The following is a 16138-nucleotide window of genomic DNA, read 5'->3' on the forward strand; positions in this document are numbered from 1 at the left end:
AAGTCAAGACTCAATTATATTATAACCTACAACTCTATTACTCGACCTTCACATCTTCGTATCATATGTGGACACTCGCGGTATATCCATATGGTGTCATGTTCAACGACAAGTACACTTCCTCCTTTTTAGTCATTAGCATAAAGTACTCTTGTTTCTAAGGGAAACTTTTGCTAATAACTAAAAATCCTTTTTACCCCCAAAATTTAGCGCGGGCTAAACAACCGCGTCAACTAAATAAAGAACAATAAAAGAAGAAAAAAAAACAAAAAATCAAGCCCACCATTGCACTATTTTGTTTCTCTCTCTTACACTTTTTTATCTCTCTTACTTTCTCTCTCATTATTTCAAGCTTTCGCTGTTTCTCTCTCTTCGATCCCTTCCTGATCAGTGAATGCTGGGTACGTTCTCGAATCTTCCATAGCTCTGTACTTTTTAATTCATGCAATTTGTGCGAATTTGTGCAGTTTCTACGGGTTAGGGTTTGGGTTGATAAACCCTAGATTTTCAGCTTTACTGAAATTAGGGTTTGACGATCAGTTGAAGTGTTGTGAATTGTCAATTGTTGTATCATTCTGCATTTAGGTTTTGTTCAATCAGCTCTACGAGTTCCAGCTGAATTTTGCTTCAATTGAGTGTGTTCAATTGCTCTTAATTTAGTCAAAATTTTCAATTTTTTGCCTTTAGACTTGGTTTACGGAATTTAGTCAGCTGTGTGTTACGGCCATGTGATATGAGTTTATCTTCTCTATTTTTTTTGTCTTAATTTTGGTTGAACTTATTTCTGATCAGTATGGAAAATTGGAACAATTAATAACAATTCATGGATGAGATGCTTTATAGTTTGCCCAAATAAATGGATAATTTTGTTGGAAATTGAATAAGTTTAAACTATTAGATGTTCTAGAATTTCTTTCCCTAAAATCTACTCTTGGTTGCCGTAATAACTTATTTGTATATATGATGTATAAATATGCGTCTCACTGTATTTGTAGTTATACTGTGTTAATTTCTCGCGGTGGAGAGGTTTTTTGTGAGGTAATGATCCATGGCTTCTGAAGGTGTGTTAAGTGGAAAGGACAATTAAATAGTTTCTCTGGCATTGCTTAGGTCCTCGTCCTGAATTTTGGCGAGCTTGCATTTCAGAGAATGATTTTTCATTGGCTTTGTAGTTTTAAGATTTTTTGGCAAAGCTGGCGTTTGATTGCCTCTTATCTTTTGTCTTTAAAGGTTGTAGCTTTAAAACAAGCCAATTTTTCTGGACCCAATTGTAACCGTGAAGATCTTTGGAGATATGATGTTCTAGTTCTGAGTTTGTAAATGGCTGGAAATGGGAGATTTAACTTGACTTCAGCTGGCAGTGACTCGGGTTTTGTTGGAAACTACACCAATGGGCCTAAGGGGAGCTATACTGGTCCCACTATGGACAGGTCTGGGAGCTTCAGAGAGAGTTCAGACACCCGTATATTTGGTTCAGGGAAGGGTGCATCCAGGGGGACCGGTGCAGTCATGGGTGATTTGCCATCCCTGTCACAGTGCTTGATGCTGGAGCCGATTGTAATGGGCGACCAAAAATATACTCGTTCAGGTGAGTTAAGGAGAATGTTGGGCGTTGCTGTTGGGAGTACTTCAGAAGACAATTCTTTTGGTGCTGCTCATTTGAAGTCTACACTTCCTGTGTCTGTGGAAGAATTAAAGAGGTTCAGAGACAGCGTTGCAGAGACGTGCAACAAAGCCAGGTATTTTTTTCCTGTTAATCAGTAAACTAGTTTTTATTTGGATTAATCAGTTCTCTTGCATCCTTCTTCATGGGTTTGTATCTTTACTTGCACTGATCATCTCTCTCCTTCTCTTTTTGTGTGTGTATTTGCGTTCTTTCTTGGGTATTGGATAAACTTTGATTGAAAGTTACCCTACTTTAAAGTTAAGTGGTATCTGCTGAGTATGCTGTTTTTTTCCTTGGCTAGTGGTAGAGCTAAAAAGTTCGACGAATGCTTGCATAAGTTGTCAAAATTTTCTGAAGGCATGATTTCTAAGAAGCAACAAAGGAATGATCAGTTAACAAATGAGAGATTAGGTGGTTCAAGCATGAAGATGGGAACACAGATACATCGAGGCCCTTCAGACCCTGTAACACAGAAGATAGAGGAGCGACCTAAAAATAGTACTCTGAACAAGCGTGTACGCACATCAGTGGCAGAAACTCGGGTTTGTAATTGATATCATGCTATTTATTTTGGTTGGCCTTCGAGCAGCTACTTTCTGTGACAACTATATTCTCTATCCAAGGAAAGGAGGTGTTTACCGTGTATGATAAAGCCATATAATGCTCTGAAAATTATTATTTTTACCCCTTATATGTTCTGCATAGCCCACAGGGTATACATTTTTTTTGATAAGTATAACCCATAGAATGATGAAAAATTATTTCTAGAGAATTGTACAAAATAACTTGGAGAAAGACTGTTTAGACTTTTTAAAAGATATATAGGAGAGTGATGTATCTTTTAGTTGGTGATCTACTTTTTGGTATACCTCTTGCATAGTTTTTTTTTCCCCACAACATCAATAAATGCTTTCTTTAAAAAAAACATTACTTTCATATCAAAAGGATATATGGAAGAAATATCGTTCTTCCATGCTGCTCATGAGGTAATGAAAAGCTATTTACACAGGGTTTAGAAAGTATATGTGTACATTCCATCTACTTCAAGTTTAGAAAATGATTGAGAATGATGCCAGGGCAGTAAGAGGAAGAGAGATTGTCCCCTAAACTTTGAATGTTGGTTTTATTTTTGTGTAAATAAGTGATTTGAAGGAAGGAAAGCTCCTTTTATGTTGTGATTGGCAATTAATGAATTAAATGTAAGTAGGAGCAAGTCACTTTTTTCTGTTTTGCAAGATCCATTTACAAGCATTGAGAGGCTGGTGTTCCTCAGATTTTTTGAATTACCTCTAATTGAACTGCCATAGATTATTTAGATCTTTTTGAACAGGAAAAGAGTAAGTTCTGTGATTTGGACAGATTATCTAGATCCTGTAAAGATGGAAGCACTGTGTCAGGATGATCTTCCTCTGGTTATTCTTCAAAGATAGAGTGAAGTAGAGCAGGACAAGATTAAGTGCCATCTTTAGAACCATCATTTCTACTGGGTGGTGCATGATACCACTTGTTCTGTTTCCTCTCTTCACCATTAAAAGGAGCTCAGAATACACAAGTATTAGCTTTCATTCTGCGTATTCTTTTTTTTTTTTTGGGTGTTGCAATGGAAGAACTGTTTTGCTCATCATCTAGCGGTGCATGGTTTATGAAAATTTTGCTTTCTGTCGAATGAATACCCTTGCATATTGCTTTTCTTTTTAATCTTACATATTGCTTGATGAGAATTGTAAGCTTCATATGCATCTCCTTGATCAAATCGCCTAATGACCTTTTCCTTTTCCATATAATTCAGGCGGAGTACCGGAATAGTGCTCTATCCAGGCTGCCTATGATAGTAAAGGACCGGGACATGTTAAAAGATAGTAATGTAAAAGATAGTAATGTTGATTTTGATATGGCTGAAGAAAAGATTCGCAGATTGCCAGCTGGAGGTGAAGGTTGGGACAAGAAGATGAAAAGGAAACGTTCAGTTGGTGCTGTCATTTCTAGGCCCTCGGACAACGATGGAGAGCCTAAACGAATGCTGCATCATAGACTTGCCAGTGATCCTGTTCTGTCACCTTCTGATTCCCATGGTTTCAGGTAATTACTGTCCTGTTCAGAATTTCTGGGAATTATCCCCAATATCATCACTTTCATGTTGATTTCACAGTTTTGTATAAGAATGTTTAGTTGCGCTATTTACCATCTAAGATGAAGGATAAGATTGGTTTAAATGCTCTGGCCTTGTTGAGTTAACACATTGATGTTAATTTGGACCAACTGATGCTGCATTTTGCGCTCAGTTGTACAAGACTAGAAATGTTTGCATACGATGGCTTTAGTACAGCATTGCAAATTTGACTTCGAGGAAGTATTAGGACATTTCTATTCTGTATTATCCAGGTCTAGATAGGTTTATGAAGTTAAAGGATTTACTTTGCATTGTGTTGTAAAGATATAGCAGGCAAGTATTTTACTTCGTCGAAATGCTGTACTCTTCTAGGGCAGCAGCTTAAAAATTAACCATCTTGTTTTAGTTGGAATATGTAGAATCACTTAGGAAAATAACCAGTGGGGAGCTAATGGCCTAATATAGATATTAAGTTGAGTTTGTTCTTTGGTTCATTGCTTTCTAGACCCCTCATCCCATCAAGTACCAGTTCTTCGCTGGTAGGCCTACTTAAGTTAGGGGTAATTGTCTTCTACCAACCTCTAGTGTTTAATCGACGTGATTCTAGCTAGAAGTCAGTCAAATAAGAATCACTCATTTCCTGTGTCATCAATCTCTTCATTCATCGCAGTTGCTGCTTCTTTGTGTGAATAGTGTTTTTCATGCCCCTTACAAAAATATAGTTGTTTTTCATGCCCAAATGAGAAGATTGCAAGAGGAATCACATTTGGCTTTATTTTTGTAGGTTGAAGTAAGGAACTAAACTGAAAGTGGGATACATAATTTGATGCTTTATCATGCATGTTTGGCTACTGTGGTCTTTGAACATTCTCCTTTTAATATGCCTTCATGTTGTTTTCATTTTTGCACTGACTTTGTTACCTAGCACAGGCTCAAGACGAATAACTATCTATGTTGTACTCACTAACACTTCTGCACAGGCCGGGAATATCAAGCGGTGCTGGTAGCATTAATAAGTCAGATGGCTCATCACCTGCTGGTCCTAATGCTCGTTCAATGCTTAAAAATGAACAGGAAAAGACTGCTCATTCTAAGGATCCAACTGCTGGTCTGAATAAAGAACGGATGCTGGCAAAAGGCAGTATTAAGTATGTCTTGGCGCATGATTAATTAGTTTTTATCTCCTAGTGGTTGTTCTCAAACTGATTTCTTACTATGCGGTTTTCTTTCTCTAGGTTGAATAGTCGTGAGGAGAACCATGCTGTCTGTCCCAGTCCAATAACAAAAGGGAAGGCCTCAAGGGCACCACGAAGTGGCTCCCTTGCTGCTGCTAGTTCACCCTCTAACATTCCCCGTTTACCTGGAACCTTGGAAAGCTGGGAACAGCCCCCAAATGTCAACAAAAATCTAGCTGTAGGTGGGGCAACAAATCGCAAGCGTCCTTTGCCTACAGGATCCTCGTCTCCGCCCATAACCCAATGGATTGGTCAGAGGCCTCAAAAAATTTCTCGTACAAGGAGGGCTAATCTTATCTCACCAGTTTCAAACCAGGACGAGGTGGAGGTGCCATCCGAGGCATGTTCACCTTCTGATTTTGGAGCTAGGTTAACTCCTGGTGTAACAAGTGGTTCTATTCTTTCAAAGGCTGCCAACAATGTTACGCAAAACCTTAAAGTTAAAGCTGAAAGTGTTTTATCCCCTGCCAGACTCTCTGAAAGTGAAGAATCCGGTGCTGGTGAAAACAGATTAAAAGAAAAGGGTGGGAGTACTTGTGAAGGTGAAGAAAAAATTGTAAATACTGTTCAGAGTAATGGGATCTCTACCTCACATATGAAGAAGAACAAATTTCTTGTCAAAGAAGAAATAGGTGATGGCGTGCGAAGACAAGGCCGAAGTGGAAGAGGCTCGGCATTTTCTAGGAGCAGCATTTCTCCTACAAGGGAGAAGTTTGAAAATCAAGTCACTGCGAAGCCGCTTCGTAACTCAAGGCCAGCTTCAGAAAAGCATGGAAGGTGCTCGTCTTTTACTGAAGAAGTTTGATGTTTGAGTTTGGGCTTTTACTGCTTCTCTTTCTCCATCAACTTATATATTTATTTGATTGTGTCAGTAAGTCAGGCCGTCCTTTGAAAAAGCACTTGGAACGCAAAGGGTTCTCTCGTCTTGGGAATTCATTGAGCAGTGGTTCTCCGGATTTCACTGGTAAATTCCCCATTTGCTTACTCAAGTTAAGTCTTTCAGTGTAAATTTTTCCTTCGTTAATATGGGTTATGTTTCTTAAATTCTTAGGGAACTCGGCTGCCCTTCTCCAGGATTTTGCTTTTCAGTTTCAAGCAGTCTCTATTTGTCTTTTAATGAACTATTTGTCTTTATCCATGATTTGGCTTAGTTTCTAGCAGTAGCTGTGTGTGTCCACCTCCTGACGGGGGTGATGTAGGTGGAGGAGTAGCTGATTCATTTTTGTATTTCCTTCTGTTCTCTGAAATATGAAGTCAATTTTCAGTACATTATCAGCTGTTTAAAATGAAGCTGGTATTGACTGTGGACAAATAATTGAAGGGGTGGTGAACGAATAAGAAATGGCTAAACTTTGTATCTTTGATACTACTGAACTTGTGTGATTTTCTAGTGATAGATGCATTCCACTGTTTGGTATTTAGGTTATTTTTTTGGTGCTGTCCCTGGTGCGGTTGACAATTAGTAAACAATCTACGTGGTTCTGGTTTTTCCCCTGCCTCAAACAAATAATCCTGCTATCACATTTTCCATATTTCAGGGGAATCAGACGATGACCGTGAGGAGCTTCTAGCTGCTGCAAAATTGGCATATAATGCTAGTTGTATGTGTCTGACATCAAAGTTTTTCCCTCACTCTGTTGTATCCTTCTTTTCTGTTGGAAAAAATAAACATACTGGGGCACTTAATTTATTTTGGTTGCTGTTTTAGTTCATGCTTGTTCAAGTGCATTCTGGAAGAAAGTGGATAGACTTTTTGCTTCTGTCAGTTCCGAGGAGAAATCCTACCTTCTAGAACAGGTGACAACTAATGATGATTTTGATTGTACCACACAGCTATCGTCTTTTGTCTGATATTAGATGGTCTCACCAAGTCTTATTCATTGATGTTTTATCAGCTGAATTCAGCGGAGGAATCTCATACCAATCTCTATCAAACAATAAACCATACCAATGGTGTTCTGGTACTTACTGATCCATAATTTTCTTTTTCTTGCACCATAACTTTATTTTTAGCAGTGATTTGGTTGGTAGATAGTTTATGCCATAACTGGGATAAGAAATACTCCCTATGTTTCAATTTAAATGACAACACTTTCCTTATTAGTTTCTTCCCAGAAGAATGACACATTTCTATATTCGGAAACAATTTAATTTTAAACTTTTTATTTTACTCACTTTATCCTTAATGAGAAGTTTTTATAGCCACAAAAATGTCATGGCCCTACAAAGCTTTTGCCCTTTAAGCTTTTAGGACCACATGTTTCAAAAGCCTTCTTTTATCCCTTAAACTTTGTGCCAAGTCAAACTACATCTAAATTGATACGGAGGGAGTATCCGTGTTTGATTTCTTTTGGGGGATTGGTTTGGATTCTGGTGGGCCAGCTAGGGCCTTGGGATGCCTATATCCCTTTACTAAATTCTTTCCCTCCAGCTTCCTCAGATTTTCCTCATAGCTTTTCGGGTTTCACTTTCATTAATATGTTAGCCTCAATCCCTGTGCCACCACCTGAAATTCTTTTCAAGGTTGGTTATCTTTTATTTTTGTTTTTATTAGGGTTTCTTCGAGATGTTTCATTTGTTACTTGGAACACACTACTGTATAAAAGTTTCTCCATGTATTTAAGAGTATTATCAGTAATTCCTGGTGATTGTCACTTGATTCAAATCCAAATTCTTATCTTTCCTTTAAACCTATGCACAGACAGGAATCTGAAATCCCCCCCCTTTAGTCCTCCATAATTTACGTGTTTTAAATATCTCCTAATGGATTATACACTTCTTATTCATCCCTTATAACAAGAGAGGTACAATCGACAGCGCAGATGCTCTCTAGCAATCTTGTTTTTAGAGAATACGCTCCTTTATATCTTTAGTATTAAGAGTTGTATTGATCTTTATCACTTGACATGCTTCAGTCACTGTCTAGCTGGAGCTTCCTAAGTGTTACCTCCTAATACAAGACTATTGTTATTCTTTGTATGCTTACTGCGAACTATATAATTAAAATGTTCGATAGGTCTAGCCAATTCTCATATTCTACTGCTGCCTGTTGGAAATTAAGATATCATTTTAACAATATATCATATGTTATTGGCATGTGTGCTCTAGCTAAATACTTCTCGTGATGCTTGCTTTTCCAGGATGATCATGATGAAACTGTTGAGAAGAATAGATGCATCAAGAATCATAATGGCTCGAAAGTGTCATCTGATACACAACTGGTCGATCGATTCCATGATTCTATCCTTAGTGCAAAATTTGACTCAGATAGAATTTTTGATAAAGTTACTCCACTTTACCAAAGAGTACTGTCAGCTCTAATTATAGAGGATGATATTGAAGAATGTGAAGAAAATGGGTTTGACATATTTACGTCGCCGCAAAATGGTCCAGAAACTTTATTACACGGTGCTTGTATCAGTGATTCTCAGACTAGAAAAATGAATAGGCCAGAAGTTGAGTACGAGGCAGTTTTTGATTCTCAGATAAAGAAAAATGGGACTGGAAATGAGTTTGTTTCCTGCAATGGATATAGTGCATATCGTAGAAACCCTGATGTCCGAGGACCTCCATATAGTGATGAGATGTCACGAGGAGATAATGGATATTTGCATTCAGATGTTGGACTGTTTGTAGGCCTTTCCGAATGTGATCCAGATGTACCACAAAGGTTGCAGATTAGTAGTTTTGGTGTTTCCTCATTTGAACGTCAATATGCAGAGATGGCTCTTGATGATAAACTCTTGCTAGAGCTGCAGAGCGTTGGCCTCTATATTGAACCTGTGGTATGCTTTCTCCCATTGGTCATTGTAAAAGAAAGATATTTCTCATCTTTCATTTGGCCTCTAATTTTGAGAGTCCCCTCCTGTCATTTTCCTTCTTCCTCTGAAATGCTTATTAATTTGCATTTTTCACTTTGAGTGGCGTCAGAGCAGTACTTTTCACAAATTGCGACAAATTATATGCTTTTTTCAAACATTTGTATCTATGGTTATATGATTTAATTTTATCCATTCCTTTTTCTTTTGCATCCTTGTTACAGCCTGACTTAGATGATAAAGAAGATGAAGTGATCAACCAAGAAATTATGCAGCTGGAGAGGGGACTCAGTCAAGAGGTTATCTTGCGTCACTACATAGCATCCTAATAATTTGCTTATTTTCCGTCTCTTTCCTTGTTTTGATTGTTGCTAAATATGCCAGCAAATATAATTTCATGAACATTGAGAATAGATGGTTCAAACAAAGACGGTCTCTTTCACATCTATTTGGACATCTTTGTGTACATGCCGTATACCACTTTAGTAGTTCATTTTGTTCTATTTCCTGTAGATCGGTAAAAAGAAAGCATATATGGAGAAAGTATCTAAAGCAATTCAAGAAGGCAAGGGCGTGCAAGGATGGTAAGATGTTACATGCCATCAAGTTTGCTTCACGTTTCTGCAATGTGAATTCATGTGTGCCTTATAAATCCAATTGAACTTCCAGGGACCCGGAGCAGATTGCAATGCATAAACTTGTTGAGCTGGCTTACAAAAAGCTCTTGGTAAGGATTGCATTCTTTTATCTGTATGTTCATCAAGCTTTCTTGTACTGTGCTTCTTGTTGTAGCGCCTGCTATTCTCAACAAACTTTTATTTTGTGTTATTTTTATTCTGCCTCTGTACCCCCTCGGGGTAGGGGTAAGGTCTGCGTACACACTACCCTCCCAGACCCCTCTAGTGGGATTTCACTGGGTCGTTGTTGTTGTTGGTGTTGTTGTCATCCCTTTTTATAATCTTCTCCTGCTACTGTAGCTGCTCTCTTCTAAAGTCCTGTATTTGCTTAGAAGGTTGCTGTGGCATTGAATCTTTTACTCTGACACACACTGCTTTTCATTGCGAGATGTTGTGAAGGATACTTGTAATAACTATATATGATCTTTTGATACTTTTAAGGAGTATAAGTTGTTGACCGGAGCAGTCTGAGAATTTGGAGAAAGCTAAAATTTGCGAAGCTTGCTCCAAGTAACTGACTTTGTAATACGTGATCTGAAACACAAATGCAGTGTTTTTATATATATATATATATATCAGCAGATATTATAGATTTTTAGAGGCAATTCTAGTTATTGTGCCTTTTCTCCTTAATCTCTATGTTTGAAAGTGGAATAAAGAAGACTCGGCTGATATTTTAGGAATTCCAATTATGTTTTTCTGATTGATTAAGGTTTGATGTTTATTGACTAGATTTTAAAGTTCAATTATAAGATTCCGATCAAAGAAAAATCGATCCTAGTCTAGGTTTTTTCAGGTCAATTAGATTTTGTTGAAAAAATGGCCCAAGCATGTATGGTCATGCTCAGACTAAAAAAACATAATAAAGATAACATACAAATTGCGCTAACAGGTGTATCTGATATTGTTTTAGTACTAAGGGTTCTTCAATTGTTGTAACAATTAAAACCTAATGATGCTGTTGAACATGGTGAATTTTAGTGAGTTGTCCATAATTTCAGCAGGTTAGAACAACTGCAATATTTCTGTACTTTAAATATTGTGGAAGCATCATTGGAACGGCATCCAAGTATTAAAAAGTTAGAGCAGGTAGTTTCTCTCACTCTGCTGGAGTTTTATTTTTCTTCAAAAGCAAGTAGAAACATAGCGAGTAATGTGAATTACATCAAAGGGGCCCTTACAAGAAAGCATTTGGTGGGCTAGGCTATTCTTACCTAGTTTGAATCCTAACTCTACTCTAGATTCTTCATCTGAATCTGAAAGTAAGTAATATCAAAATATCCATCAAGTTTTTCTATCCATACAAGTTTCCTAAGATATTTTTTTGATCAGATACATCTTTATATTGTAATTTTTGACTATGCATCTACTTGATGCCTCTAGTAGATGCCTCTTGAATGAAACCTTTTACTTCATAAAAGAAAATATATTTTTGATCAGTAAATAAGAGATTTTATAAATAGAACAAAACCAAACACCAAGATTATTTTGTGTATCTCATATACATCCTGGGGTTTACACCAAAAAACTAGCACATACAAGCACCTATATTCATCTCCTGTGCAGTCATTGCTTCGTCCTCAAAACACCTAGTGCTCCTTTCTTTCCATAGAAACCCAACTAACACATGCTGGAACAGTTGTCCGCTATTGAAGAATTTGGAAGATTTACTATTGGATAAGGCTTATTGTAATTAAAATGATGAAACTTTACCTATTGTCTTTGCTTATATTTTACATAAAGCTGTATCTCCTGCAAAGTATGTTGGCATCTTACATATACATTACGGTAGTTAAATAAGGGTAGTTCATTTGCTAGCATACCGACATTGCAACTCATAAATCCTAGAGAATTTGTACAGACTTGGCTGAAATGAATTAAATTTTGTAGAGTTTGACCCTCCATCTGTTAATGGCTACCTGATTTTGGGCAATTTGAATTTATTTATCTTTATGCTGTGCATCATATTAGTTGCTAGAGCTTTCATAATTGATTTACTACGGCATATGGACGTGACTTAACTTTGTGATTCAGTTTAATAACTGCTAATACTTTGGATTAATTTGACAGGCGACTCGAGGAAGTCTAGCTTCCAAAAATGGGGTTCCTAAGGTGTCAAAGCAGGTTGCATTGGCTTTTGCAAAGAGAACACTTTCCAGGTGTCGGAAGTTTGAGGACACTAGAGCTAGTTGCTTTAGTGAGCCTGTGCTCCATGACATTATTTTTGCCGCTCCGCCTCGTATTAATGAGGCAGATCTTTTGGCTGGTGAAGCAGTTGGTAATAGTAAGCTTTTAACTATGAGTTAAATTATCATGTATATGGGAATGACACTGTGATGACAATGCTTTAGCAACTTTGAGCTAGTTACAATATTTTCTGTTTCCTTGAGCTCTGGGTCAACCAAATATTTTGGTTCTTATTAAGAAGAGTTTTTTATCTTTCCTTTTTTTGTGAAATTGTATTTTGATCTTCACATGCTTTAGTATCTGAAGTTTGTTTCTTGCACGTCCTGTGCTTGTCAGCTGGGTGGTATTTACTGGCGTTGTTTCTAACAAGAGTTCTAGTTTTAGTACAATTGTACTTTCATCTTCACATGCTTTAGTAATTTTAGATTTGTTTATGCTTGTTGCTATTTGCTCTAATCAGATGTGTTGTAAACCTGTAATAACTGACATCTCTCTTGTTTCACAGGCTCGTGCCCTGTTAGTGCTGATGGTGTTTTGGTTGATCCATATGAAAGGTTTAATCATCAATCTGATCAGGCTTTTGCTAAAAATGGGCCAATATTAAATAGAGGGAGGAAAAAAGAAGTACTGCTTGATGATGTTGGTGCTGGTGCTGCTTTCAGAGCCACTTCTACTCTTGGTGGAACTCTTCTAGGTGGTGCAAAAGGAAAGAGAAGTGAAAGAGATAGGGACTCTTTATCCAGAAATACAAACGCAAAAGCTGGACGATCACTGGGGAACTCCAAGGGTGAGCGCAAGACAAAATCAAAGCCCAAGCAGAAGACAGCTCAGCTTTCTACATCCGTAAATGGATCTTTTAACAAATTCTTGGAAATCACGACACATCCAGTTTACCCTTCTGCTAATGGTTCTGGGGAATTGGTCAATACAAGTGGTAACAGAAAAAGAGAGGGTGATGTTAATTCATCGAGAGAGAAGAAAGAATCTGCTGACAGCGTGAATGTGCCACTGAATGACATTGATGCGATAGAAGAGCTAGGTGTAGAATCTGAGCTTGGGGCGCCTCAGGATTTCAATACTTGGTTCAACTTTGATGTTGATGGTTTGCAAGATCATGATTGTGTGGGGCTTGAAATACCAATGGACGACCTTTCCGAGCTAAATATGTTTTGACTGTGACTGCTCATTGTACATTCTTAAGGACTATTTAACTGTTTAGTTGAGAATGCTCTTTTGCTTGTTCAAGAAGTGATGGCTTAAGAGATCTCTAGCCAATTGGCGCTTGTAATTATGGCCATTTTTTGTATACTTATTTGAAGGGAATGCTAGAAAATCCTCATTGTTTAAATTCGGAAAATGTTACCTTGGAAGCAAATTAGCAAAGATCGCAAGGGCAATTTTGTTGTGTCATCTTTTGTAATGTTCCAGTTCCTTTTCCCAATATAATGCATTTTTGACTTTTTTCCCTGGATACTAGTTATGTTTTCCTAAAGCTTGTATATAATCATAAGAATCTGGTACCTGGCTGTTCAGTTTTTTGGTCTTGCTAATCCTTCATTAACTGTCTGCATCTTATGAATCTTGGACTACTGTAATTTTATGTATAACGTTTAACTTCTTGATTTTCATGTTTTAGTAGCAGACGCATACTGGTAAGTACCTTGAGCATACTCACCTGTCAAAACAGTTGCTTCTTCCTTAACGGGTGCTAGGAGGATTGTCACCAGCCAAGCACTGATGGGTCAGCCTGAGAAATGTTTGCATAGGAAGCCAACTGGTAACCCATCCTTTACCTTAACGAACTTGGATAAAATGAGCCACAGCTTTAATTTATACATTTCTCCATTGTCAACTCTCCCTTACATTATAAATGTAGTTATACTTGTAAACATACTCCATCTCCCTCACATGATAAGTGTATATATACTTGTAAACATATTCCACTATCCAGATTTTGACCATTTCTATATGGTTTTTGGATGTGCATAATTGTTTAAGATTGTGCTAAAACTATTAAACTGCTGAATATCCTGTTTTTATTGCGTATCTTCCTTCTTTGTTGACTAAATGCCAAGCTTTGCTGATAGATTGTATTTTCATCATGCGTTATGTGTTGCTTACCAAAGTGAATTGCTGTACTTTTATTTTAGCTTTCAAGACTGAACTGCTGTACATTTATTATATATGCCAAGTGACATCATTGATGATGACCAAGTGCCAAAGCTTTGGTGAGAACACCTTCCTTTGTGTTGCTATGTGGTGCGTGACTTCCGTTGATCTAGGAGGTACGGTGCTACCATTTTGGTGTTTACTCATGGATATATATTCGTAACTTGTTGGATAGTTCTTTCCTCTGATTGTGTCATTGTATTCCAATCATAGTTTGTTGTAGTGGAAGGTGAAGACATCTTAAATTTATATAGATTTTGGTACTTATTGACCATATTAGCCGAGGGAATGATACCTTATCAAAAAGAAAAAAAAATTGTCGAGGGGATGATGTGGATAAATTATCTTTTAAGTTAGTTCTGTCACTTTTTGTTTAGCAGAGTGATCTTGTTCTCTCAACTGTTTGGCCTTGTAAATTCAAATTTACTCTATATGGTAGTTCTTTCCTTGGTTCTTTATGTACTGGTTGGTTTCTTTGATAGACCCTCCTCCCTTTTTCCCAACTTGGTTACCATTTCATGAATAGAAAAGACCATCTTAATGTATCGTACCCAAAAAAAGAAGAAAGATGGAAGAAAGAGAGAGATTATCTTCATATACTTAGGTTCTTTCATCTGCCTCCTCCTCGTCATCTAAAGATCTTTTTCCTGCTAATGCCTCTTATTAATACGGCTAAAGAAATTCTGTCTATGAATAATGCTGCTGCTTACTGCTAGTTGGATAGTGCAAGATTGGCTTACATGATTTGACGCAATGTATTGAAATTCTTATTTCATTTTACTGTGTATGATTGCCCTGTGAAAAAAAGTAATACTTTGTTTTGCTGGAAGTATACTTGCAACTGATGTTTGACTTTTCACGTCACATTGGATTTTCTATTTGATTAATTATCAGATGCAGTTCCTCTGACATGCCATTTAAGAAAACAGGACTGATTGCATCAACGATATGAAGAAGGATTAGTGTTGAAATTTTTCAGGACCTACCTCTTGGACAGTCTTTATGTGTTGGTTTATTTATTGCAAGTAACTTCTCTAATGTAACACACATTTGGGTGCTGCCTGTTACATGTGCATTGAATCCGGTAGCTCCAGGAAACTGTCAGAATCATATGGGTCTTTCATTCTATACCTCAAGTTTAATGACTTATATAAAAACTGCTGTTTTCCATCCCTCAAAGCATGTATTGTTTCTTGCCCTTCCCAACTTAGCACTGCCGGTAATTTCTGTCTATTTGTACATACTATATTCTAGAAAGAGGAAAGAATTTGTCTTTCCATCTTTCCACCCCTTCAACTCTCAAACATTTAGGTTTTCATCTCTCGACACTTTCTTCCTGCATCACGCCTGTAATAATGCTGAAGTTGATATGCACCAATGAAAGATGATATATCATCTTGCTCTTTTCTATTTTGCTTTACTTTCTCCATTTTTGTCCTGCAAATGCCTTTTTTTTTTCAAATTTGTAGCATTCATGTTTTATGTTTGTATTTTCATTCTTTTTATTGCTGCTTCTCTTTTCCCTCGGTCACTAATTTCCATCAAAATTTATGAGCAAGGTTAACTGTGAGGACACTTGTATTGCAGGATCTATTATGTATGGAAGCCTTTCTAACTTATATTCTTTTTGGGAAGTTGGAGTGTTGGTTTCTCTGCATTAACTACTCTGTTTCTGAATTTCAGCCCTTTTATGATCCAATCTGCTGCAGTCTTTTAGGAATAGGATACTCCTTAATAAAAGTGTAGAAGGAAATTAGTTTTGGACTCGGGAGTTGAAGGTCTGTTTTTGGCAGCAAGTTCTAGTGGACGTATGTTTTTTTTTAAAAAAAGTTGGGTAACCATCTATGGAATTAACTCCAGTTTTATACATGAAAAACTTCAAATTCTCTCAAACATTTGAGTTCTTGGACTTTCGTTAAAGTATAACAATAGAATCACGTTCAGTCTCACCATTGTGGACTTGACCCCAACCTGTATATATTAACAAAAAGATGTAGTAAAGTGCGGGATATGAGACTATCATTTGCTATAGATAGCATGCCTTGTACATACAAGAGGATGTACCACACCCTGTAGTATAGGATTAAGAACCATTTGCAAAAGCTATACGACAAAATGATTCTTGCTGTTGCCTGTTGGTGAGGATGAAGGCTCGAGTGTCTTAAATAACAAATTAGATTGAGCAATTCGATTCTTGCTGTTGCCTGTTGGTGGGGATGAAGGCGAGTGTCTTAAATAACAAATTAGATTGAGCAATTCGATGGGAGAAGTGCACA

General features: G+C 37.2%; 1 protein-coding gene across 2 annotated transcripts; it reads left to right on the forward strand.

Moving 5' to 3' along the window:
• The first annotated feature begins 271 nt into the window (after positions 1-271).
• LOC104085357 (uncharacterized) lies at positions 272-13166 on the forward strand. 2 transcript variants are annotated; one of them, XM_009589369.4, is made up of 16 exons: positions 272-401; positions 1231-1739; positions 1968-2208; positions 3456-3745; positions 4757-4924; positions 5012-5788; positions 5884-5975; positions 6550-6612; positions 6720-6808; positions 6907-6972; positions 8152-8796; positions 9054-9128; positions 9343-9413; positions 9499-9556; positions 11577-11790; positions 12199-13166. In XM_009589369.4, exons 2-16 carry the CDS (start codon positions 1321-1323, stop codon positions 12864-12866), a joined length of 3936 nt encoding a protein of 1311 aa, XP_009587664.1. In that variant the 5' UTR covers positions 272-401; positions 1231-1320; the 3' UTR covers positions 12867-13166. The 2 variants fall into 2 exon arrangements, with proteins under 2 accessions (XP_009587664.1, XP_070031362.1); XM_070175261.1 differs by having other exon boundaries at positions 11577-11784.
• Positions 13167-16138: the final 2972 nt, after the last annotated feature.

Source organism: Nicotiana tomentosiformis, chromosome 5 (genome assembly GCF_000390325.3).
Source record: "Nicotiana tomentosiformis chromosome 5, ASM39032v3, whole genome shotgun sequence".
In the NCBI taxonomy this organism is placed as follows: Eukaryota; Viridiplantae; Streptophyta; class Magnoliopsida; order Solanales; family Solanaceae; genus Nicotiana; species Nicotiana tomentosiformis.